Genomic DNA, 22,279 nt, shown 5'->3' with positions numbered 1-22,279 from the left:
TAGCCTCTTTGGACCGTTTTTATGTCGCTGGGAGGCCACTAGCCTACGCTTGGACTCTGTGAATGGATACACACTAATGAAGGCTCTGAGGTGAGGCAGGGAGGGCTGGATGTGCTGCTGAGTATGCTGGCGCATTCGGGGAGCTAGCCCTTCTCCCAGATGAGGTGTGCCCTGGTTTGTGGGGCTTGCCCAGCGCCGAGCCCGTGGGCTGCCTGTGTCACTGTGTAACGGTGATGCTGTAGCTCGGAGGGGCTGGGACATGCGCCCTGGGCCCACGGTGCGGTTTCAGGACCGATGAGCTGGGCTGCAAGGGTCTGGGGCTGTTCCCCGACAGGTTGGGCTACCACACCCCTGTCCGCCTCACTCCCCCGGGAGCCGCCACCCCTCCGCCTCTCGGGGCTTTGGGGAGCCGAGCCAACCCCCCTGCAGCCCCTCCCTGCAGAAGGGGGGACCAACCCCCGCGTTCCGTTCCCAGGGGCCGCGGAAATCTCAGCCCCGCCTCTTGCCGGCTCTAGGGGGTGGAGCGCATTCTCGCTAGCCACGCCCCTTCCCTGACGGGGTCCTGCGCAGCCTCTTCCGCTAAGGCGGCTGCCCATTGGCTGGAACGCGACGGTTTCACTTCCGGGTGGAAGCCGGTGCGGGGATGGCGATGGCGATGGCGGCGGCGGGCGGCTCGGGCCCGGCCGGCCCTGGGGTGCTGGGGGCGGCCGGCGCCGGCGGGGGCTGGGACGGGGACTTCCTGGCGCGGTACCGGCTGGTGTCGGCCAAGCTGCGGAAGCGGTTCCTGCGGAAGCCGAACGTGTCGGAAGCGGCGGAGCAGTTCGGGGTGCTGGCCCGGGAGCTGCGGGCCCAGGAGAGCCTCCCCTACGCCGCCTGGTGCCAGCTGGCCGTGGCCCGCTGCGCCCAGAGCCTCTTCCACGGGCCCGGCGAGGCGCAGGCCCTGACCGAGGCCGCGCGCCTCTTCCTGCGCCAGGAGCGGGACCTGCAGCAGCGGCTGAGCCTGAGCGGCGGCTTCGCCGAGCATCTGCAGGCCTCGCACAGCTGCTTCGCCTTCGCCGCCCGCCTGCACCTGGAACTGGGGCAGCCGGCGCTGGCGGCCGGGCTCTGCCTGGAGCTGGGCTCGGCGCTGCGGGATATGGAGCAGCCCGGCCAGGCCGCCCCGCACTTCCAGCGCGCTGCCGAGCTGCTGGCGGCCGCTGAGCTGCCCCTGGAGGCGCTGCACTGCCTGGGCGAGCTGGCCTCCTGTCTGCTGCTCACCCGCGACTACGACGGGGCCCTGGCTGTGCTCACCCAGGCGCAGCTGCTGGCCCAGGCCGGGCCCAGCCCACCCAGCGGCGCCTTCCTGGAGGTGTTGGTGCGTTGCGAGGTGTCTCGGGTGCTGCTCCTGCTGCTGCTCCAGCCGCCGCTACCCAAGCTGCTGCCCGAGCATGCCCAGACCCTGGAGAAATACTGCTGGGAGGCCTTCGAGAGTGGGTCGGGAGCTGGGCAGCTACCCCAGGCAGGGTACCTGCCCCCAGGCCTCTTCCTCCTGCTGCAGTCCACTGTCATGGCCTGTCAGGAGAAGGACCTGGAGGCGCTCAAAGTGCTGCAGGCTGAGCTCTGGCCACTGCTCAGCCCCGAGCAGAACCACCTGCTCCACCTGGTGCTTCAAGAGATGATCAGCCCCTCTGGGCAGGGGGCCTGAGTCCCCCCACTCAGACTGGCTTCTGTTGCCTGCTGCCACTTCCATAGGGGAGTAAGTCTCCCACCAGAAAGAGGCCTGCCCCACCCACCTGCTGCTGCCTCAGTGGGACTCTGAGCCCCCCCCCCAGCATCACCAGGGAGATAGGCCTTGCCCACCTTCAGCTGCCATCTCTATGGCATCTCTGCACCATCTGCTATCTCCAGAGACTAACTGCACCTTCACTGATCTGTTGCTATCTCCCTCATATAGCCTGAAACCCTCACCAAGTGTTGCTAGAGAAATTAACCTGATACAACTACTGCAACCATCCACAGGAGAGTTGAGCCCCATCTGCTACCCTGGGGAATGGCCTTCTGCTCTGCTGCCTTACCCGGCATCACCACCAGCATGACTTGTTTCAACCACCATGGGATTCTGTTTCCCACAGTAGCCACATAGAGGGTTGTTCCATTTTGGCCCATCACCACTACACAGCCTTGGTTCATCTCTCTACTACCATCCGCATGTAGGAAAGGACTATGTGAGCTAGAGACTATTTTCCCATTGGGGACAAGGAACTTGGACATGCCAGCACTTCCTATTTACTACTATTAGTTATAGAGATCTTTCCTTTTTCAGCCCCAGTGCAGCCTCTTTGCCATTCTCCTCTCACTCACAGATTCAAGATACCTGCTACTGCAGGAGATGACCTGATCCATTAGAAATTGTATGTATGCTACTACGGTTTGAGGTAGTAAGAGGTGGGATTCTTGCCATTTTTTACAAAGACTGCAAATGGCACTCATTTTCCAAACAGTCCACGAATGCCAGGATTCAGTCTTTTAGTTTAAAATTCTCACATTTGGAGATGTAATGTCTAGTGCATTTTTTCTGTATCAATGTAATTCACACATGAGCAAGCTGGTAAAAATACAAGTTTCTGTTTAAAGTGCTACGTTTAACACAAAAAAAAGTAACCTCATAACTCTTTGCATTTAAAAACTAAATTGGAAGCTAAAGTTTTATTCTGTATCTTCTGCTCCAGGTTCTGTTTCAATGTTGGCATCTGTTGCCTAAGAATTGTACTTTCTAACTACCTGGCTCTTGGTCCTAGCTCTTGCTCTGTTAATATAATGCTGTAGATAGAACTCTGGAGACACCAATTTATCCTGAAGCCTTGTAGTTCTTTAAGATGTAATTCAGTAAATATTGTAGACTTTTAAAACTGTTTACTACTCAATGCAGATACCACTAGCTACAACCTAGGCAATATGGGGAGTCACTACTGCTGGCTCTTTAGCCTCACTGCCTTGTTGGTTTCATTCAACAAGTAGGTAAAGATGGATGCAATGTGTTTAATTTTGGCATTTGTTACAGATACTATATTACTTTAAGTATCATGCCTGTTACAGCAGTTTAAAGGATTGTATTGGTGTAGGGGGAACATTTACTTTAGCTCCCAGATATGTTTTTGCAACTCCTTCTAAAGTGTATAGGAGTTGTGCATTCATAATGGAGGGCAAAATTCAGCCTTGATGTATATCTGAAAAGAACGTGAACTTTGATTAGTTTTTAACACTTTTAACATTAACTTTTCTATTTTAATGATGAAGAGAATCAAAAATTGGATAATAGACCCTTTCTGTGGTCTAATGAACTAAACCTGGGCCTAGAAGCCGTAGAGTTCTGAATTTTAAATCCTAGTTCTGCACTGTGACTCGGTAGTCTAAGACAAATCAGTTAATCTTTGTGGGCCAGCTTTCCTACTTGAACTTCCATTTCCATTCCCATTTTACAAATCTCTGGTGTAAATTTAATGTTTGTATGGCACTTATGTGCTGAAAAATGATAACACTGCCCTGAGAAGAGCATGTTGCTGGCCATCTTCTGGAAAGAATGTTTTCCTGCAGAGGATGAACTTTAGTTGCGCCTTTCTGGGGTGGGTTCCCTTTAATCATATTTAGGCATCCTAAAGAAACAATGTTTTGGTTTTTTTTTTTCTTTTTGCGAGCTGGATTACCTTTGACACAAATGGCACCTTGTGGACCTCAAGCTATGTAGTATTCCTACCTAACATGGTCTTCTGTGTGAATAAAAGTGAGGCTGTTTTGGAAGTTGCTTAAAAAAATACTTCAAGCCTTTGTTGTAAGTGGAGACAAAACATCCCTGTAAAGCATTGGAAATTGATGGGTATTTTGTGTCTTTGTTGCTTTATGTGCAACTGCAAACTGATTTATACATATAAAAATGAACTTTACATTATTTCTTAAATGTTTTAAAATGTAATTTTTACTGGCAGATGTTTTGAAATCATCAGTGCATTCACTGAGGTATGACTCAGTAAAGGACCTTCTGCAGAAAAGGACCTAGGGGTTACAGTGGACGAAAAGCTGGATATGAGTAAACAGTGTGCCCTCATTGCCAAGAAGGCCAATGGCATATTGGGTTGTATTAATAGGATCATTGCCAGCAGATCGAGGGAAGTGATTATTTCCCTCTATTCAGTACTGGTAAGGCCACACCTGGAGTATTACATCCAGTTTTGGTCCCCCCACTACAGATGGGATGTGGGCAAATTGGAAAGAGTCCAGCGGAGGGCAATGAAAATGATTAGGGGGCTGGGGCACATGAATTACGAAGAGAGGCTGAGGGAACTGGGGTTACTTAGTCTGCAGAAGAGAAGAATGGGGGGGGATTTGATAGCTGCTTTCAACTACCTGAAAGGGAGTTCCAAAGAGGATGGATCTAGGCTGTTCTCAGTGGTACCTGATGCCAGAACAAGGAGCAATGGTCTCAAGTTGCAGTGGGGGAGGTTTACGTTGGATATTAGGAAAAACTTTTTCACTCAGAGTGGTGAAGCTCTGGAATGGGTTACCTAGAGAGGTGGTGGACTCTCCTTCCTTAGAGGTATTTAAGGTGAGGCTTAACAAAGCCCTAGCTGGGATGATTTAGTTGGGAATTGGTCCTGCTTTGAGCAGGGGGTTGGACTAGATGACCTCCTGAGGTCCCTTCCAACCCTGATATTCTATGATTCTACTGAAGCAGCTAGGTACTGGAACTCAGAATGGACTTTCCTGTCTTTATTATCCTGAAGAAGTCTTCAGCTATCTAAGCTTGTGTGTGTGCTGCAAGGCTTGAGTCTAGGTGCAGTGCAGGATAAGGGGGGGGGAAATGTTAGAGAGTTACTATTGTATGTTACATCTTTAAGATAAAACCATGTAAAAGCAAAACTGCTGGTGTCCCTCCTCTGGGGAAGACTCATAACCATGTACTGAACTGGTGATGGGTGGGAACAGCGTGCTTCAAAGCACATTGAGGCCTAAGGGCTATCATAGGAGAGCTGAAAATGTTTTAGAAGGTCTATTCTAAACATAGAAAACTCTGTTCCTGGTTAAAGATTGCTTATTACATACTTTCCCATGGTGTTTGATTCTGTAACATAATCATACCCTTTTCTTTTACTCTTTTAATCTGTATTATGCCTTTTAAAAAAAGGAAAACTCCTCATTACCTCCTTCCTCCATTCCACCACAGTTCACTCCTACCTCCAGCATCATGTTTACAATAGCCCTAGGGATTGGCACTAGTATAGTGATGGCTACAGGCGACTGACAGGAGCCAAGGCATTAGGCGTTTCTGTAGCTGTGGTACTCCTTTCCCTTAAGAAAGTGGAATGAGCATGTGCAGTGTAAATACGGACTCTGGCGCGGCTCTCCTGCAGCAGTAACTTTTTTTTAAAGGCGTGACTGCTTCCCCCATGCCCAAAGAGTCAAATAATCTGCTTGCCTTAGGAGGCGGTCTGGCGATGGCGCTCGGACCTCACCGTAGCCCCAGCTGGCAGGGTCGCTGAGCCCCCTACGCTCGAGTTACGACCCTCCCCGTGGCGTGCGGCTGCTCCGGGGAGGCACGTTCAGTATCGGGGGGCGGTGATGCCGGTGGGTGGAAGGGGGCGACCAGCGCCCCGCAGGAGCTGGCCATGAGGGACGGCGGCGCGGTGCCCGGAGGGGGCTGCTGACCCCCCGGGGAGAGCAGGGTGACGCCCCCTGCAAGGCGGCTGGCCCGTCACGTGACGGGAAGCGGGCCGCACGCCGCCTCGTCACGTGACGAGAAAGCAGCGCCTCACCTCCCCCGCCGGGTCCTTGGGCACGTGATAGGGACGGCGCTTGCGCGCGGTGCATCTCGGGACGGGGGCGGTGCTCCAGTCTCTCTTTCTGCGCGGTGGCGGGTGGCGGCCGCACGCGGCTCCGGGAGTGCGCGGAGCGAAGATGGCGGACGGGGAAGGTGGGGAGCCCGGCCTGGCCCGGGGTGGTTCTGTCTGGCGCCGGGGCCGGTCTCGGTCTCTCCGGCTGTCCCGGGCGTGGCCCTGCTGCGCCGCCTGGGCCGCGATCCGAGCCCTGCCGCCAACTGGGGCCGCTCCGCTCTGCGTGCACGTGGCTTGGGCGGCCTTGAGAAACCCGGGAGCCCCCGGAATTACCTCCGGGCCCAGTAGCTGGTGCCGTAGTGACAAAACCCGTTTCCCAGGCCCAGCGGGGTGTGCGCGGCCCCCGCGTGTGCCAGCCCCGCAGCCCCTCGGCTTTCGCTCACCTGAGCTGTGCTGGGAATCTGTCAGGGTGGCGTGTGACTGACTGCGGGCATCCCGGCACGTGGCTCTGAGACTGGGCGGTGTGAGCTTCCTCCCGCTCCTACCCCATTAATCTCTCTTCAGCATTGACTCTGAAGCCTAATGAAGATATTTTTCATGTCCTCAATGGTTATTTCATTGTCAATTTTTGTCAGAAGATGGGAGGGGGAAGGAGCTCCTGGAATTGGGGTTGCTTCGGAAAGGAAAATGCAGACGGGTAAAAAGTAGGAAAGAGACAGATGGGGAGGAAGGAGAGAAAGAAAAGATAACGGAGAAGGAAGAAAATTACAGTGTGGAAATAGTTGCTCTTAAATATCATATGTTGCCTCTTAGTGATCTTGAATGCAACAAAGAATTGAACAAATAATAATAAAGTTGCTTCTAAACCTTATATTGAACTAAGGAATCTAATTTTTAGGAGATAAATGTTGCTTGTTTGTTAATTTTGCTGTTTTATATGCTCTTGCCACAGGAGGTTGTCCTAGTTTAAAATTCTGTAGTGCTACCAGTTTGGATTTGGATGAGTTCTGGTATGAAAAATATTTGATGTACCTCTGTTTCAAATATAGGTTGTATAGCTAAGAAGCAGAAGAAGAAAAAGGATAAGAAATCTCTACCAGATGCAGATGTTGCTGTGAGTGGAGTTTTTTTTCTCTTGTATGGCTGAGTTTGCCTCCAGGTGCCTTGACTTGATTTCAAGTTGAGCAAAATTCTTGTTTAGGGAAGATCTTGGAACCTGCTTCACCAGTTTTCAGTATCTCTAGAAAAAGGACTCAGTGGGCCACTTCTGGAATCCCTTACTGTGTGAGTAATGGTTTAACAGTGTTTACTCACCTGCAATTTTAGGTCTTTAGTTGGAGGGTGGAGGGGAGAGAAGCAGCAGGATAGAAGGTGAGCTGTGTTGTTTCCTGCCTTGGTTTTGGTGAATGCTGCCCATGGGAACTCAGGGACTTAAAATGAAAGACGATTGGAGTCTTTGTCCTATGCTCCAAGTATGCATAGACAAATAGAACTGCCCTGACTGGGGGGGCAGAAAACTGTAGCAGATTTTTAAATCCTTTATCAGCTTTGATCCCAGAGAATTAGAGTGTTGGTGTCTCTTGGAGCAAAGCTACTTTTTCCCCCCCAATAAAAGTAAATCTCTTGAGACTAAAATGGCTGCTTAGGATCCAATAGAGTGATGTATTTGCACTACAGCTGACTGCAGATTTAGTATTTTGCTTTCTGCCACCAACTCTCTGTATAAATTTTTTTCATGAGTAATGTACCGAATACCTAAACCAGTGGTTCTCAGACTTTTTTTTACTGGTGACCCCTTTTACACAGCAAGCCTCTGAGTGCAACCCCCCCATATACATTAAAAATACTTTTTTATATATTTAACACCATTATAAATGTTGGAGGCAAGCAGGGCTTGGGGTGGAGGTTGACAGCTCGTGACCCCCCCATGTAATAACCTCGTGACCCCCTGAGGGGTCCAACCTAAATTGGGGTTACTGCTGATTATGCACTATATGTTTCTTATGACTTTAAAAACAAACTTTGTATTTGTGGATAATCTAAGCCAGGGGTAGGCAAACTATGGCACGGGTGCTGAAGGCGGCACGCGAGCTGAGTTTCAGTGGCACTCACACTGCCTGGGTCCTGGCCAGGGGACTCTGCATTTTAATTTAATTTTAAATGAAGCTTCTTAAACATTTTAAAAATCTTATTTACTTTACATACAACAATAGATTAGTTATATATTATAGGCTTATAGAAAGAGACCTTCTAAAAACGTTAACATGTATGACTGGCATGCAAAACCATAAATTAGGGTGAATAAATGAAGACTCAGCACACTTCTGAAAGGTTGCCGACCCCTGATGTAAGCACTATGCCCAGATGTACAAACAGTCTTTTCTCAAACTGTGTATTTGATTTTAACATTAGCTTTAATTACATTTTAAAATCTGTTCTTATCAGTTTAATTATCCTCGGGGGGGAGGGGGGGGGAATGTGTGTGCTTAGAATGTCTTTCAAAAAAGAAGCTGTCCTAAATTGGTCTTTATTCATTTTTTAAATAGAAATAATCCATTATTGGATTGGGATTTAGTCTTTTTTTTCCCACCCATTCATTCAGTCACCTGAAATCTAGAGAAGCAAAATAGCCTTAGTTAATCAATTTCTCCAATAAAAAGACACTGGCTAATCACGTCTTGACACGTCACAATTTGAAAAGAGAAAAATGTTATGTCTACACTATAGACGGCTGCAGCTGTGCCGCTGTAAGGTCTCCCGTGAAGCTGCTCTATGCTGATGGGAGTGAGCCCTCCCAATGACATAATTTAACCACCCCCAACAAGCGGCGATCGCTATGTTGCCCGGAGAGGGGCTCCTGCCAACATAGCACTGTCCAAACCAGCACTTTTCGTTGGTGACATTTATGCCAGTTGGGATGTGGTTTCTTTTACACCTCTGACCAATAAAAGTGCTAGTGTAGACATCGCCTAAGTCAAGTGTTTGCTCTTCTGTAAGGCGTCAGAGATTCTGCCTCCTATGGTCTTTTGGAGAATAGCTTTCTTTCTCTGTTTATGATGATCCCACAATCCAGGGGTACGGAACTGAAATTTCGCTAGTGTCTTAGTGAGTGAAGGGGGCAGACTGGGATCATTCTGCATTCAAACATGTAGCCATCCTTTAGTACTTTGACTTGCCATGGAGCTCTGAGGAGCTGCTTTGCATCATGTTTCATTACTTCCGTTCCAGTACTCTTCAATTTTACTTGGTATTATACCCATAATCTCTCTGGACAATGATGGTTTTGCAGCCAATTGGTGGTTCTGTGGATATGATGCTTTTGTGTAGCTGTTATTGTGTAAGATGTGTTAGCAATAATTTGTGAATGTTGGCAACAGAATACAAAAGACTTTCAGTTGTAAAAAAAAAAAAAAAAAAAAGAGAGAGAAGACACTTTGCATGTCAACTCCACTTCTCTGACCTGTGATATTTCTCCCCAGGACATACAACACACAGAGGAATTCTTCATCAAACCTGAATCCCGAGTGGCTCAGCTGGACACATCTCAGTGGCCCTTACTACTGAAGGTAAAGAGGATTATAGGATTCAGTCTGTATGTGTACATATATAAAAACATTACTCCTTGTTTCACATGTGTGCCTTAGCCTGCCTGCAAAGAAAATAGCCTGTGTGGGAACCTAAGGCAGAGGGCAACCAATCTTACACCAGGCTCCATGACCCAAATGTTGAAAAGCACTTTCACTCATTGTGTGCCTGATCTGTCAAACTGCATATCATAGAATATCAGGGTTGGAAGGGACCTCAAGAGGTCATCTAGTCCAACCCCCTGCTCAAAGCAGGACCAATTCCCAGTGGTTTGTTTTTTGTTAATTTTTTTTAAACCCCGGTTCCCTAAATGGCCCCCTCAAGGATTGAACTCTCAACCCTGGGTTTAGCAGGCTAATGCTCAAACCACTGAGCTATCCCTCCCCCTCATATGAGCTTGATCTGCCTTATAATCATCTCCACAGGATTTACACCCATCCCTTCTTTCTACATAGGGATGATGTTTGTATAAGTCTCCACAGAGACACTGGATTTGCTCTACTTTGTAAAGCTCTGTTCTACAGAGCTTCTAACCTTTGCATAGGGTTGGCCTTTTCTTGCTGTTGAAAGCATCCTTGAGGCTGCTAAGTCTGTTTCTAGGACTCTGCCAGTATGGGAGAGGCATTTTCAGTTTATCGTAATTTAAATTAGGTCAGATTGTGTGGGTGTGTTGTTTTTTTCATCTCCTCTGGAAGACTTACTGTATTTTGTTTGGATTTTGTAGAACTTTGACAAGTTAAATGTGAGGACAACGCACTACACACCCCTTCCCTCTGGCTGCAATCCCTTGAAGAGAGACATCGCTGAGTATGTTAGGTAGGTATGTTGGGGAAAACTGTAACTTCTGTCACAGTTTACACCCTCAAAGTGTTTGGTGACTCTCCCAACTTAAGTAGGTCTGGAAACAGTTACTTTTTCTCCACTGTTGTTGGCTACACAAAATTCCTCTTTAAATTTGGTTACCAGTCTCGTACATTTCAATTTGTTCTAGTTACAGATTATTTTGGGGTAGAGTTAGAAATGAAAAGTAGAGTAATGTTATGGTGTCTGAAAGCTATATAGCAGGAGACGGCAGCCTTTCAGAAGTGCCGTGTTGAGTCTTCATTTATTTACTCTAATTTAAGGTTTTGTGTGCCAGTCATACATTTTAATGTTTTTTAGAAGGTCTCTCTCTATAAGCCTATAATATATAACTAAACAATTGTTGTATGTAAAGTAAATAATGTTTTCAAAACGTTTAAGAAGCTTCATTTAAAATTAAATTAAAATGCAGAGCCCCCCGGACTGGTGGCCAGGACCTGGGCAGTGTGAGTGCCACTGAAAATCAGTTTGTGTGCCGCCTTCGGCACGTGTGCCATAGGTTGCCTACCCCTGCTATATAGCTTGCCCTTCCCAGCATGGTTCACTTCCTGTTATTGTATAGTGGGTATTGTTAAAGTGACGCAAGTAAATATACATCCACTGTGAAGACTTCAGTGGAGATGTTTTGCCAGGCTGGGGGAGTTTTCTCTTGTAATATATATGATGCAGTCAGACCAAGGTGGCAGCAAGGCCAAAATCTTCAAAAACAGAAGTTTATAGTTAGGCTGTTTAATAAAAGTCCTGTTTTAAATGTAGAGCACCTAGCAGCTCCTTTGACCTCAGTGAGAGCTGTTGGTTGCTCAGCACTTTTGAAAATGTTCCATGTTATGAGGAGCTCCTTTGGATGTAGTTTTTTCTTGGCTGCAAAATGTCTGTCTTTAGAAGCCAGATGCCCTTGGTAAAATACAACGAGGATGTCAAATGGCATTGGAGGTTCTAATCATGTGTGTGCTGTGTTCCAGGACAGGCTTCATTAACCTCGACAAGCCATCCAACCCTTCTTCCCATGAGGTGGTTGCCTGGATCCGGCGCATCCTCCGGGTTGAGAAGACGGGGCACAGTGGGACTCTTGACCCCAAAGTGACGGGGTGTCTGATTGTGTGCATTGAACGAGCAACACGGCTGGTCAAGTCTCAGCAGAGTGCAGGCATGTCATTTACTGCATTGGGGTAGTTTACTCTCTAGTTCTTTTAAGTGGTCAGATGAAAGGCTGACTGACTGCATTTTAATGGTGAGCAGAGGATTCCAGTTCCAGGCCTCTAAAGCCTGCCTATTTCTAACTAAGGTTTGCTGTCCATTATGGCAGAATACAAAGTTGGGATGAACTGAAGGCCCGGTATCCTGACTTGGACTAGTGCCTATAAGCAAATTACTGTTTTCCTGAGCTTTGTGCTGTCACTATTTTTTTTAGCTGATCAGGTCTCAGAACAGCAAATTTTAATTTACACACAAGAAGTCACCATTACTTTTATTCAGACTTGTGCTGTGCTGCCCTACATAATGAGCCTTGCTCCATAAATAAACCTGCAGCTTGGGTTTCTTTGTTGATAGATTCGAGGGGTTAGAGCTGTTTGTGCTTGAGCCTTTTCTAAAAGTCGGTGGCTGTTAAGACTGGCCTCTACAGATGTTTGAATTGTAATAACACCGACATGGCGGTGAACAATAAAATGCAAGTGGCCACTCCTGACTACTCTTCTGTCATTCTTTCAGGCAAAGAGTATGTGGGAATTGTTCGGCTGCACAATGCTATTGAAAGTGAGATTCAGCTTTCCAGGGTAAGTCTCTGCATGCCTGAGCCCACGTTGGCTTCCTGCTGTATTGTCTCATCAATGTACCTTGGAGATGTGGGTAGGAGCATTCCTTAAAGAGCCATTGAGAACATTTTGTTGCAGTAGAGGTAATAGAGTAAACAGCCCCTAATAAAATCAAAATTGTGCAGCATGACATCATGTTACTTAATCAGCTGCTTAATTCACATGGTTCACTGTATATTTGCTGTCTGTGTTTTAGTAGGATTGTCCATAACAATTGCAATTCTCCCTTGAGTATATGGACCTCAGTCCTTGAGATGTTGAAATGCCCTTGCTGTTTCACAAATACCATGATTGTGCATTTTTAGAAAAACACCTTAAGTCTCCTCCTAGCAGGCATGTGGTGTATGTGAAGTGGTGATGAATCCATTCTCAGAGTGCTGCTGCGATGCCCTCCCTGCAGCATGCAGATTCCTGTTCTAGGGTCCCCGTGCTGTGCAGCCTCCAAATACCCTCCAGCCTCTCATTATTCTGCTGGGAGCCGCTTGTGTGTCTGGCCAACTCTGTGCAGGAGAGGGGCAGAGCCAGCAGGGCGGGAGCCCCTCTTCATGGGGGCTCTGTCTCAACTAAGATGAGTGCCGTCTGATCACATGCTGCTGCCTGGTAAAGTAGCCCCATTGGTAGCTGGGGGAGTAATTCCTATCTCGGGGGGGGGGGGTGCTTAAGTGGCTCAGATGGGTTTGCTTTAATGGAGTACGATCAGATACAACGTGTGATATACAATAGGAAAATGATTTTTATTCCTAAATAGCAGCATGCTCTTGCGTCTAGATGTGCCGATGGGATGGTGTGGGTTGCGAAAGGGCGAAGGCTGACAGTTCTTCTGCTTCTCCCCCTAGGCAATAGAAACTCTGACTGGTGCCCTGTTTCAGCGACCTCCCCTCATTGCAGCTGTCAAGAGGCAACTGAGGGTCCGAACCATCTACGAGAGCAAACTGGTAGAATACGATCCTGAGAGGAGATTAGGTAAAACAACACCTAGGTTCTCTAGTAGCACTTCAAAGCATGAAAGTGCTGTTATGGACTCTCCCTGAGAGGCTCTAGTGAACACGCCACTAGAGTGGACTTGCTGTTCCTCTCCCAGGTGCAGTGATGAGCAGACACTGGATGGTCCCATTTTAAAATCCAGCCTTTAACTTGTTAATTGAAACTGGTTTAAAAGAGAGGTGTGTTCCAGACTGAACGCCAAAAGGGATGCACTACACTACAGCCATCTAAGGAAAGGAAAAGTGCCCTCTGTTGATGTTCTTGGGGAAATGTGATGAATGTCTCATTATGGTGATCTCTGACTGACAGAATCCCACCAGTGTGCTGACTTCCATGTGGGATGAGCTTCTTCCAAGTCCAGAGAGATGCCCTTAGACTGCCAGTCCCCACCCTCTGCAAGAGCTAAAATTCTCTTGAATATTTTCCCCATGATAAAAGTTGCTGAACTCTTGTTCCATGAAGAGCCAAATGATGCAAAGTAGATAACATTAGCACTCTGTGCAAAGATGACTTACATCTATCACCCAATACTGATGGCTCATTGGAGACACTGAACATGGAGCCAATCACAGGGCTCCCTTTAATCCTTATAGGCAAGTGTGTTAAATTATGGTACCTGTGGATAGCTCAAAACTCTTCTCTCCCCTCCCTATATTCCAGGTATCTTCTGGGTGAGTTGTGAAGCTGGCACTTACATCCGTACACTGTGTGTCCACCTGGGCCTGCTGCTGGGGGTTGGAGGACAGATGCAAGAGCTCCGGCGAGTGCGCTCAGGGATCATGGGAGAGAAGGTAGGAGGGTACGGCTGGCTTTCTTTTGAAAGGCCCTTGCTGTAAGTTATCTTTACCCAGAGTGTTGAGTTCAGTTCAGGGCTGCTGTCCCTGTTCTGGTAATTAAACTTTGGGACAGTGAGTGGCTGGGAGTCATGTCAAGATGATGGGAAGCTTTGCTTTCTGCCACTTCCGTCACTCAGCCCACAAAATGTCCACATACTGAAAGAACTCAGCTGCTTTCTTGTTGCGTTCTGGCTTTGGGCTGTTCAAGGTATCTAATGTAGGCACCATACTTGGATTAAAATGGGCACCTCTTTGTAAGGTCCTTGGATACTGCTGTGCTGGGGGTGGTATAAAAACCTAGGTAGACTTTCCAGCATGGGCACCGATGGTCTTGGAGTTTGGAGAAACACTTCATTTGTGGAACAAGTTCTCTGCTCTCTTCATAGCAGGGAGCCTCTTGGTGCAGCCACTTTTCCTGAGTCTGTGATCTTAGTGCCTGTTGTACTGCATCTGGAGTACTGAGGTTTCTGATAGGGTGCTTACTGCCACTGCAAACAGCGTTGTTGTGTGCGCTGTTTGGGGCACTAGGTAGCTCAGTCTTTCACATGCTGATGTTTCATGTATGGGAAGCCAAGTTCATTTGTGGGTTGGGTCATAAATGGGGTTTGTTTTTTTTTGTTTTTTTTTGGTAAATGTTGTATACAAACTTGGCAGTTTGGTCAGGAGGGTCCCAGGACTGGAACAGCAGAGGTCAGAGCAGAGGGGTGCTAGCAGAGTTATGTGGGGGAGTTTGCATTGCACTTACCTGCCTTATTCATGGCTCTTGCTAATTTTATCTTCAACTCCTTTTAGGAACCCCAGAATTCATCACTGCTTTTCCTGTTTGTTTTAGCCATATTTTTTTTGTCTGATTTGATTGGGTGGCTGGGCCACGGGTTAACATAGTGGGCATCTCTCTCTGCAGGACCACATGGTGACGATGCACGATGTACTGGATGCCCAGTGGCAGTATGACAACAATAAGGATGAGAGTTACCTGAGGAGGGTTATCTTCCCCTTGGAGAAGCTGCTGACTTCACACAAACGGCTGGTTATGAAGGACAGTGCAGTGAGTTCCTGAATGGCTTTGGAAAATGTCGTCAGGTGGTGGGGCAGTGGGGTGACGCTAATGCATTTCACCCTAACTTCACCTCTACCTTGGACTACTAGTAACAAATAATTTTGGTGGTGGTGATCCAGATCCTCATAAACAACCACCAGCATCTCTTTCAAGGAGGCAATGTGCAGGTCTGAACAGAGGAGTAATGGCCAAATCCTGAAGTTGGGGTGTGGGGAAGAGGGGTAGACGCTCTTAAGTCCTATATGAAAAAACATTTTATCACTGGGGCAGCACCAATTGGTATTTAGAGTGGCTGAATAAATTTGCAGAGTCAGCATTAGGCATTGGTTAAGATCATCAAACTTTACATTCTCAACCAGATTTTTCAGCCTTCCTCTTCCACCCTTCCAGGTTAATGCCATCTGCTACGGTGCCAAGATCATGCTTCCTGGTGTTCTGAGGTATGAAGATGGCATTGAGATTAATCAGGAGATTGTCGTCATCACCACTAAAGGGGAGGCCATTTGCATGGGTAAGAAGAGGTCAATGTTCTTCCTCCAGCCACCAAGCTAGTTAGTTGGCAGTAAAGCCAGAGTAATACAGCATCTTCAGAAGCTTGTAACAAACATGGGTGGCCTGAGCATTTCATGGGGGGCGGGATGGCACTCACCGTGGCCGGAATCTTTCCTGGAGGGAAATAATCGGATGCTGTCACTGAGAGAACTGTGACTTGCTACCCTTAGAAGTGTGAGAACAACATTGCTTAGAGGTCAGTGATGCCAGCTGAGAAATAATGGCTTACTTATAACTCTGGTATCTGTTATAGTAATAGATTTTTTTTTATTGCTCTATAACAATGTGTTTTTTCTGTTTTTATCAATTTAAATTCTCACAGTTGTGCGAAATTATGGGAGAGCAGACAATTATTTAATGACAGACGTTAAGATTCAAAAAGTTAGCTTTACAACTGTTAAAACACATTGTCAACATTATATGTCAAAATGTACAAATATCCTTAAATCAAACTCTAAGTTCTTAGGTGAAGAAAGAAATCAATGGAAATATTTTTATAGTGAAATTGACATTTATTGACACTTGGAAGGATTAGACTTTTACTGCTAAGCCTAGGTATACCCCTCCATTAAAATAAAAAACCTGCAGAAGATAGCGAGGTTTTTGTTTGACTTCTCTTTACTCCATTCCCATGTCCTGGGCTTTCAGGCACACACTGTATGTGAAATGATGATGAAGTTTATCCATTCTCTGAGTGCTGCTGCACTGCCCTCCCTGCAGCACCGAGATTCCTGTTCTAGGGTCTCTGTGCTGTGCAGCCTCCAAACACCCTCCAGCCTTTCAGTGTTCTACTGTGTGCTGCTGGAGGGTCTGGCTGGCTGCCTGCAGGAGCGGAACAGAGCCAGCAGGGCTGGAGCCCCTTTCCATAGGGGCTCCATCTCAGCCAAGATGAGTGATGCTCTCTGATCACATACGCTGCCTGTGAACTCCTCTTTCCTAATGAATCTAGTATAAAGAAATGATGCATCTTGGATGGCTGCTGAATGGGTGTGTACTGTTGTTTTGTATTAATGCCTTTTTATTACCAGATACTTACAGCATAGAATTGCCTGGGTAATAAGGATTAAGGTGCCATCCTGACTGGGCGCACATCTGGCAATGAGCAGCGCTCTGTGTGTGTGGTGCTGATGCCCTGTATCCAATACAGGTTTCCACTGAGCAGTGTAACAATTCACTTCTGGCTAGTCTGTGAACCCGCATCCAGTGCTGTAATGGGGGCTGAGCCACATAGTGGTTGATGAGCCTGATACAATCTTGGCTACGAGAGCCAAGTCTTTTAGCTCAGGCAGTAGGTGCTTGTGCTTTTAGAGCTAGAGTTCCCCGGTTTGTACTTCCCCGATGATAAAACCAGACGGGGAGTGAGTTACACGTTGGAAGCCTGTCCAGGGTTTGAGTTGGATGGGCTTTTGGGTAATTGTGTAGGGGGCTGATGAAAATTGTCAATCTTGGGAATGCCATCTCTGCACCACCATAACGTTGAGTCATAGGGGATTGACTCCAGTAGCTGGCCAGTATTGCTCTTGTGCCTCAATGTTCATTCTTTTTATTTTCCACTAATGCAGCTATTGCCCTAATGACCACCGCAGTGATTTCTACTTGTGACCATGGTATAGTGGCAAAGATCAAGAGGGTGATCATGGAAAGAGACACTTACCCCCGCAAATGGGGTCTTGGACCCAAGGTGAGACTAAGGGTGGGAGGCTGTGTGGTGGTGGAAATGGCATTCGGCTATTGAGAAATTGGGTTTGAAGCAGCCTCTTACAAAGCTGCAGGTCCCAGATAAAGGCTTCCAGTTTGTCACCACCATTTCCAAACTTTTGTAGTTTGTCTAAACCCTCTGGAGCCAAGAAGATTAAAAAGGCTTGATCAGCTTTGTTTCTGCTGTGAGACTGTTGGGCTCTTTGGGCTATATCTACACAGCTATAACCATGTCCGAGGACTGAACTGTCCCTAACCTGGTTAAAAGTCTGGTTCCAGTTGGTGGTGTAGACTGGATCTTGACTAGGCTAAGCCAGGATCAGACTAATTTTAGTCTGTGCTGCGAATTCTTCCAGGAAGAGCCAAATGATGTAAAGTAGCTGACATTAGCACTGTGTGTGCAAAGATGACTTAAATCTATCACCCAATACTGATGGCTCGTGGAGGAATTAGAAAGCTGCTCCATGCCCCACTCTTGAGAGGCTGAAGTAGTGTCTGTAAGAATGCTCCAAGTGCTCTAATGAAAGGTGCCACTGAAATTCAAAATAGCATTAGAAACGCAGTGAATCGTGGGCGTGTGGCAGAGTACTAAAGCCCGTCGAAAGGGACTCCAGGAGCAACAAATACTACTTCTGTGTCTCTTGCACAAGTCCACTTCCCCGATGCACATGTGATTAGCATTCATATATAGCTGGGTCTGTAACAGTAGAAGACTAACTCCAATTTGCTTGCAGTTCCTTCTTGTGCAGTGACACTCTTATAAGCAAACTGGGATGTTAAAAAAAATTTCTGGAATACTACTACTTTAATTAACCAGTGTTGCAAATAGAAGAATGATATCAGCTAAGGAATAAACTCCTAAGCAACAACGATAATTTGCCATGAGCTATCAGCGGCTCCTTGAGGGCATATTTGTCTCTCTGGCCTGGTAAAGGTTTCATCATGAACTTAGTTCTCTTCCACAATGTCTCGTCACCTGCTGTGTGACTTCTCCAAGTAGAAATGATAGCTGCTTTGAAGCTAGAATGTGACCTTTTCTCTCTGTATTGTCACACCAGGCAAGTCAAAAGATGATGATGATCAAGCAGGGCCTGTTGAGCAAGCATGGCAAGCCCAATGAGAGCACGCCGGATTCCTGGAAGAAGGAGTATGTGGACTACAGGTAATGCACAGTGCTTCGGAGACACGTTTGCGAGACAGGGCAGAGGGGTGAATTGCATGTGTTCAGTCTCTGCTATGCTATCTTAGGATGCCACTTTCTTGGGGCATATTGCTGACTTCTGCTGGAAAATGTCAGTTTGGGGTACAAAAGGTCACCCGGGGTTGAACGTAGCATGTTAAAAAATACTGTCAGGCAATATAATACCTTTTCAAAGAATGTTAATTGCAATGCAGTTATTTGCCCTCCCTAGGGAGCACTGCCCTGGAGGAACAGCAGGGGGTGCTATTCCAGACAAACGAAGTGAGCAGACAGTTATCCCTTTCTAGCTTGATATCTGTGGCTCTAGAGGGAGTCAGTCTGCCAAATTAAACAGGGAAGGCTCTGCCTTTGTCCAGCACAGTTAGGCACTGATGTGGGCTGCAGGCTTTCTGTACACCACTGAGTGTTATATAACAGTGATCAGAAAAAGGAGCTGTAGTATGTCAACTGTGTAATAGCAGGAGGTTGAGGGATGTAGTTTGGTTTGCAGCAAGTATCTAGGAGGGAGGATAATAAATCTGAACATACAGGATTGATCGGCAGTACTCACACATTTGACTCGGTGTTTTCTTCCGTTCAGTGTTGCTGTAAAGAAAGAGGCAGAAGCCCCAGCAGCCATTGCCGAGAGGGTACCAAAAGTAAGTAACAAGCTACTTTCATTTGACATCCGTTTCAGACCTGCGTATTGTCAGATGAACATCTCTGCCTTGGCAGATTGATCCTGTGACTTATGCTTTTTTATGTTGTTGCTTTGGGGAAGGCAGAGTTAACATGGAGTCTCCTTTGATTTGTCCAGCAGAGTGGACTTTCACATGCAATCCATATTCTGTGTGGTTAGTGTTACATCGGCAGGCTTTGACTTTGTTGAGGGACAAGATCTGGGAACAAGAGCCCTGAAAATGGCTCAAGGCCATGGCCCAGAATGTGAATGCAGAGCTGTGCCGATGGGATTCCAGAGGCCATGGGCACCAGCCCCTATCCTGGTCTGTGCAGTTCAGCCCAGTTGAAAAAGCCCAACCAGCATGTGTGTGTTACCAAAGGAAGCAGGTTATCTCTGGGGACCAACCTTGGACCTGATTTTTGGGCTCTGTCACTTTGTGTACAGATGACACAGCAGAGACTGGAAGAATGTGGAGCCCTAAGCTGTAGATGGAATGATGTTATGGGAAGAACATGAGGGAGGGGTGTGCCAGGGATTCTTGCAAAGCTTTCAGAAAACCATAGACAGGTTCCAGAGGATCTATAGTCTCCCTCATTACAAAAGCAGTGATGAACTTGACAGCATTACCAGGAATAAGGGTCGCTCTTACCATGCTCCTGAGGGTGCAGAGGGCTAGGATAGGAAGGCAAATTGAGGAGGTGGCCTCAGGACTACGTGGGGTCTGTCATCTGTACTCCAGACAGGCCTCCTGTTACTGCTCAGCTGGGAGAGAGCTGATCTGATGCTGACTTTACTCTTAAACAGCGAAAGCGGGGGACAGAGAGTGAAAATGAGGAGGCAGCAGTGGCGCCGTCCTCCCCGGCCACTCCGCAATCAGAGGAGCAGAGCAGGAAGGAAAAGAAAAAGAAGAAAAAAGAGAAGAAGGCCAAAGAAGCTGCTGAGAGCGAAGGGGAGCTAATGGAAGTGGTAGGTAGCTGGATGGTGCCGCAGAGCAGCAGGCCTAGGAGTGTGGCTGCACTGCATCACTTGTACACCCCTCCTTGTGATACTTACAAAACCCGAGACACCTATTCAGTTTGTCCATGTGTGTTGCTGCTTTCCCCCATCAGTATAGAGTTACAGCACTGCAAGCCTCCTCAATATAGCTAAGCTCAGTTGGCACCATTGTCTGTCCCTGGGGCTGGCCTGCCATGGCTAAGCAGATTAACCTGTAGGGCAGGGTGTGGAAGCAGCTGTTATGTTTAGCCCTTGTTTAATGGGTTAGGAATAATTTGCCCCAGGGTAGCTTTCTTACAATTGTCTGGCAGAGATTATTACGCTTTCCTCTGGTGCCTCTGGAACTGTGCACAGTTGGAGATGGGGCACCATGCTAGATGCCCATTGATGTGGTGTGCCAATTGCTTCTCCAGTGTACTGGGTGCATTGCATGCCAGGCAGATTTTGTGTTAGGGAGCCTTGGATGGGGGAGGGGGCAGCACGATATGTCACTCTTCCCTCATGGATGAGAGCTCCTGGGGGGTAGTTAAGATGAATCCTTCTATAAATAGCTCATTAGTCCTTGCTGAAAGGTGTGCCACAAATCAGCAGTGATTCCTTCCCAACCACCCTTCCTGAGCTCCATCTTCTCTGCAGGCCAGTGACACCAGCACCAAGAAGAAGAAAAAGAAGAAGAAGAAACAAAAGCAAGCTGAAGAGAGCTCGGAGTAAGTGGCTAGATCCCTCCCAGCCAGACGAGGCCACCTGCTTTGGATGGAAGTTGGAGAGTCCTTAACAAAAGCTATTCCCCAGCAATGCAGAAACACTGACTGCAGTGGGGTGACGAGGCTCCCGATCCATTGCTTACACAAACGAAAGCATGTCTGCAGTGTGGCTCAGCAAGCTCACCCATAAGCCCCTCCTCATCCTGTTTTAAGGATGGCTGGAGGGAAGAGTGCAAAACTTACCCACTGGACTGCTCTGCTAAGCTGGTTGCCTCAATGCATATAAAACTGTTCTCAGGGAACCAGCAGCTTCTGCTGAAAATGAGTCCTCCTAAGCCCCAGTGTTTTGAGCTATTTCCACAGATGGAGATAATGCCCCCCCTTCCTAATCCTGCCTTTCCCTCTGTTGGTGGGTCTGGGAGCCATTACCCTGACAGTCACAGAATGTTCTTACAGCTGAAGGAATTGGCCCACTTGCCCTCTTGGAGGAGTGTTCAGGGTCTGGGTGATCAAATCGGCTATTTTAAGTGCTTTGGTTTTAAACTTGCAGTGCTTGGCTTGAGTTTCAGCTAGCCAAGTCCCAGTGTCTCCCCGAGGAGGGGAGGTGTTTTAGGTACACGTTTTCAGTTTGTATAGGCTTAGAATTTGTGCTTGAGGTTTCTCCCATTTTGTTTCATAGTGCAGGGACCTGGCTCCATGTGCTGTTCACCAAACCCCCATTTCAATATTATGGCAGCCGTGTCCACGGCTGCCTCAGCCCTCCTTTCCAGTATTGGCACCTAATTGATTCTGGGGGTTAGAATGGAGACAGGCCAGGTATGATTGGGAAGGTGTCAACTGTTCATACACTTTCTCTAAAGGGTGGTGTGTATGGAGATTGGAGGCCTTTGGCACCAGCCCTCTGCTGCTTGACGCTGAATGTGCTATGGGCAGCAGATGGTCTGTTCCAAACACAGCACCCAAGTTCTCTTGCTAGGCTGCCTCGCTGGCAGGACGACGTGTTGCTGGTGCTACTGGCTGACTGGATTTATCCCTATACCGGTTTTACCCCTTGAGGGAGGGGCTAGGATGCTCTGCACTGAGCTAATACCATCTGAAGTAAAGGCCTAAAAGGTGCCTAACTTGTGTTGCTCTTTTTCCCCTGTCCAGTACTAGGGAGACACAAAAGTGGTGAGCACAGCTGGGGGCTGTGAGGGATTTAAGGGAAAAGAAAGTTGATTTGTATTTACTTTTTATAAAAAAATAAACTATTTTTCAAGTGTTGACTTGTTGCTCTTCAAGCTGGGTAGGAGGCAGTGCTTCAGTTAATTGGCCACCTGTGCACTGAGGTGGGGGCTACCTGCAGACAGGCCTCTTCCCCATTCTAGCCTCGGTGCCTCCTTTCCTGTGGCAAAGGAGCTGCAGGGGAGAGGATAGTTGGTGCTGGCTGCTAGGACTGCTTGCAAAGGTAATGATGCTGCTCTGGAATCTTCTCATAGGAACTGACTAAATTACTGATTGGTTTTGGTCAGCACCTACCTTGG

The 22,279-nt window shown here is 47.6% G+C and overlaps 2 protein-coding genes and 6 non-coding genes across 9 annotated transcripts; all 8 read left to right on the top strand.

Annotated features, from left to right (window-relative positions):
* Positions 1–633: 633 nt before the first annotated feature.
* Positions 634–3,925, top strand: LOC123377838 (40-kDa huntingtin-associated protein-like). The gene has a single exon (XM_045031147.1). It carries the CDS (start codon positions 644–646, stop codon positions 1,682–1,684), a length of 1,041 nt encoding a protein of 346 aa, XP_044887082.1. The 5' UTR covers positions 634–643; the 3' UTR covers positions 1,685–3,925.
* Positions 3,926–5,816: 1,891 nt separating this feature from the next.
* DKC1 (dyskerin pseudouridine synthase 1) lies at positions 5,817–22,019 on the top strand. 2 transcript variants are annotated; one of them, XM_045029658.1, is made up of 15 exons: positions 5,818–5,944; positions 6,854–6,918; positions 9,284–9,370; positions 10,114–10,205; positions 11,213–11,397; positions 11,961–12,025; positions 12,901–13,027; positions 13,709–13,839; positions 14,789–14,932; positions 15,335–15,455; positions 17,059–17,177; positions 18,253–18,356; positions 18,976–19,033; positions 19,861–20,022; positions 20,689–22,019. In XM_045029658.1, the coding sequence occupies exons 1-15, from the start codon at positions 5,929–5,931 to the stop codon at positions 20,761–20,763; spliced, it is 1,551 nt and encodes a 516-aa protein (XP_044885593.1). In that variant the 5' UTR covers positions 5,818–5,928; the 3' UTR covers positions 20,764–22,019. The 2 variants fall into 2 exon arrangements, with proteins under 2 accessions (XP_044885594.1, XP_044885593.1); XM_045029659.1 differs by lacking the exons at positions 18,976–19,033; positions 19,861–20,022; positions 20,689–22,019 and having other exon boundaries at positions 5,817–5,944; positions 18,253–18,360.
* Positions 12,411–12,651, top strand: LOC123378139. Its single transcript, XR_006582481.1, has one exon. It is a non-coding gene; the product is annotated as a small nucleolar RNA SNORD17 (small nucleolar RNA).
* On the top strand, positions 13,512–13,587 carry LOC123378127. Its single transcript, XR_006582469.1, has one exon. It is a non-coding gene; the product is annotated as a small nucleolar RNA SNORD83 (small nucleolar RNA).
* Positions 13,894–14,030, top strand: LOC123378134. The gene has a single exon (XR_006582476.1). It is a non-coding gene; the product is annotated as a small nucleolar RNA SNORA36 family (small nucleolar RNA).
* LOC123378138 lies at positions 16,158–16,406 on the top strand. The gene has a single exon (XR_006582480.1). It is a non-coding gene; the product is annotated as a small nucleolar RNA SNORD17 (small nucleolar RNA).
* LOC123378128 lies at positions 17,556–17,633 on the top strand. Its single transcript, XR_006582470.1, has one exon. It is a non-coding gene; the product is annotated as a small nucleolar RNA SNORD83 (small nucleolar RNA).
* LOC123378135 lies at positions 18,659–18,794 on the top strand. Its single transcript, XR_006582477.1, has one exon. It is a non-coding gene; the product is annotated as a small nucleolar RNA SNORA56 (small nucleolar RNA).
* Positions 22,020–22,279: the final 260 nt, after the last annotated feature.

Source organism: Mauremys mutica, chromosome 9 (genome assembly GCF_020497125.1).
Source record: "Mauremys mutica isolate MM-2020 ecotype Southern chromosome 9, ASM2049712v1, whole genome shotgun sequence".
Classification (NCBI taxonomy): domain Eukaryota; kingdom Metazoa; phylum Chordata; order Testudines; family Geoemydidae; genus Mauremys; species Mauremys mutica.
The sequence above is the reverse complement of the archived record's forward strand: the minus strand, read 5'-3'. Positions and strand labels throughout refer to the sequence as shown.

What these genes read in the sequence shown, in the direction of transcription:
- LOC123377838 (XM_045031147.1), top strand. Translation starts at nt 644, where the DNA reads ATGGCGATGGCGATGGCGGCGGCGGGCGGCTCGGGCCCGGCCGGCCCT.
- DKC1 (XM_045029658.1), top strand. An exon ending in GACATCGCTGAGTATGTTAG is followed by an intron (nt 10,206 to 11,212) that starts GTAGGTATGTTG and finishes GCTGTGTTCCAG; the next exon opens with GACAGGCTTCATTAACCTCG. An exon ending in TGGTTATGAAGGACAGTGCA is followed by an intron (nt 14,933 to 15,334) that starts GTGAGTTCCTGA and finishes CCACCCTTCCAG; the next exon opens with GTTAATGCCATCTGCTACGG.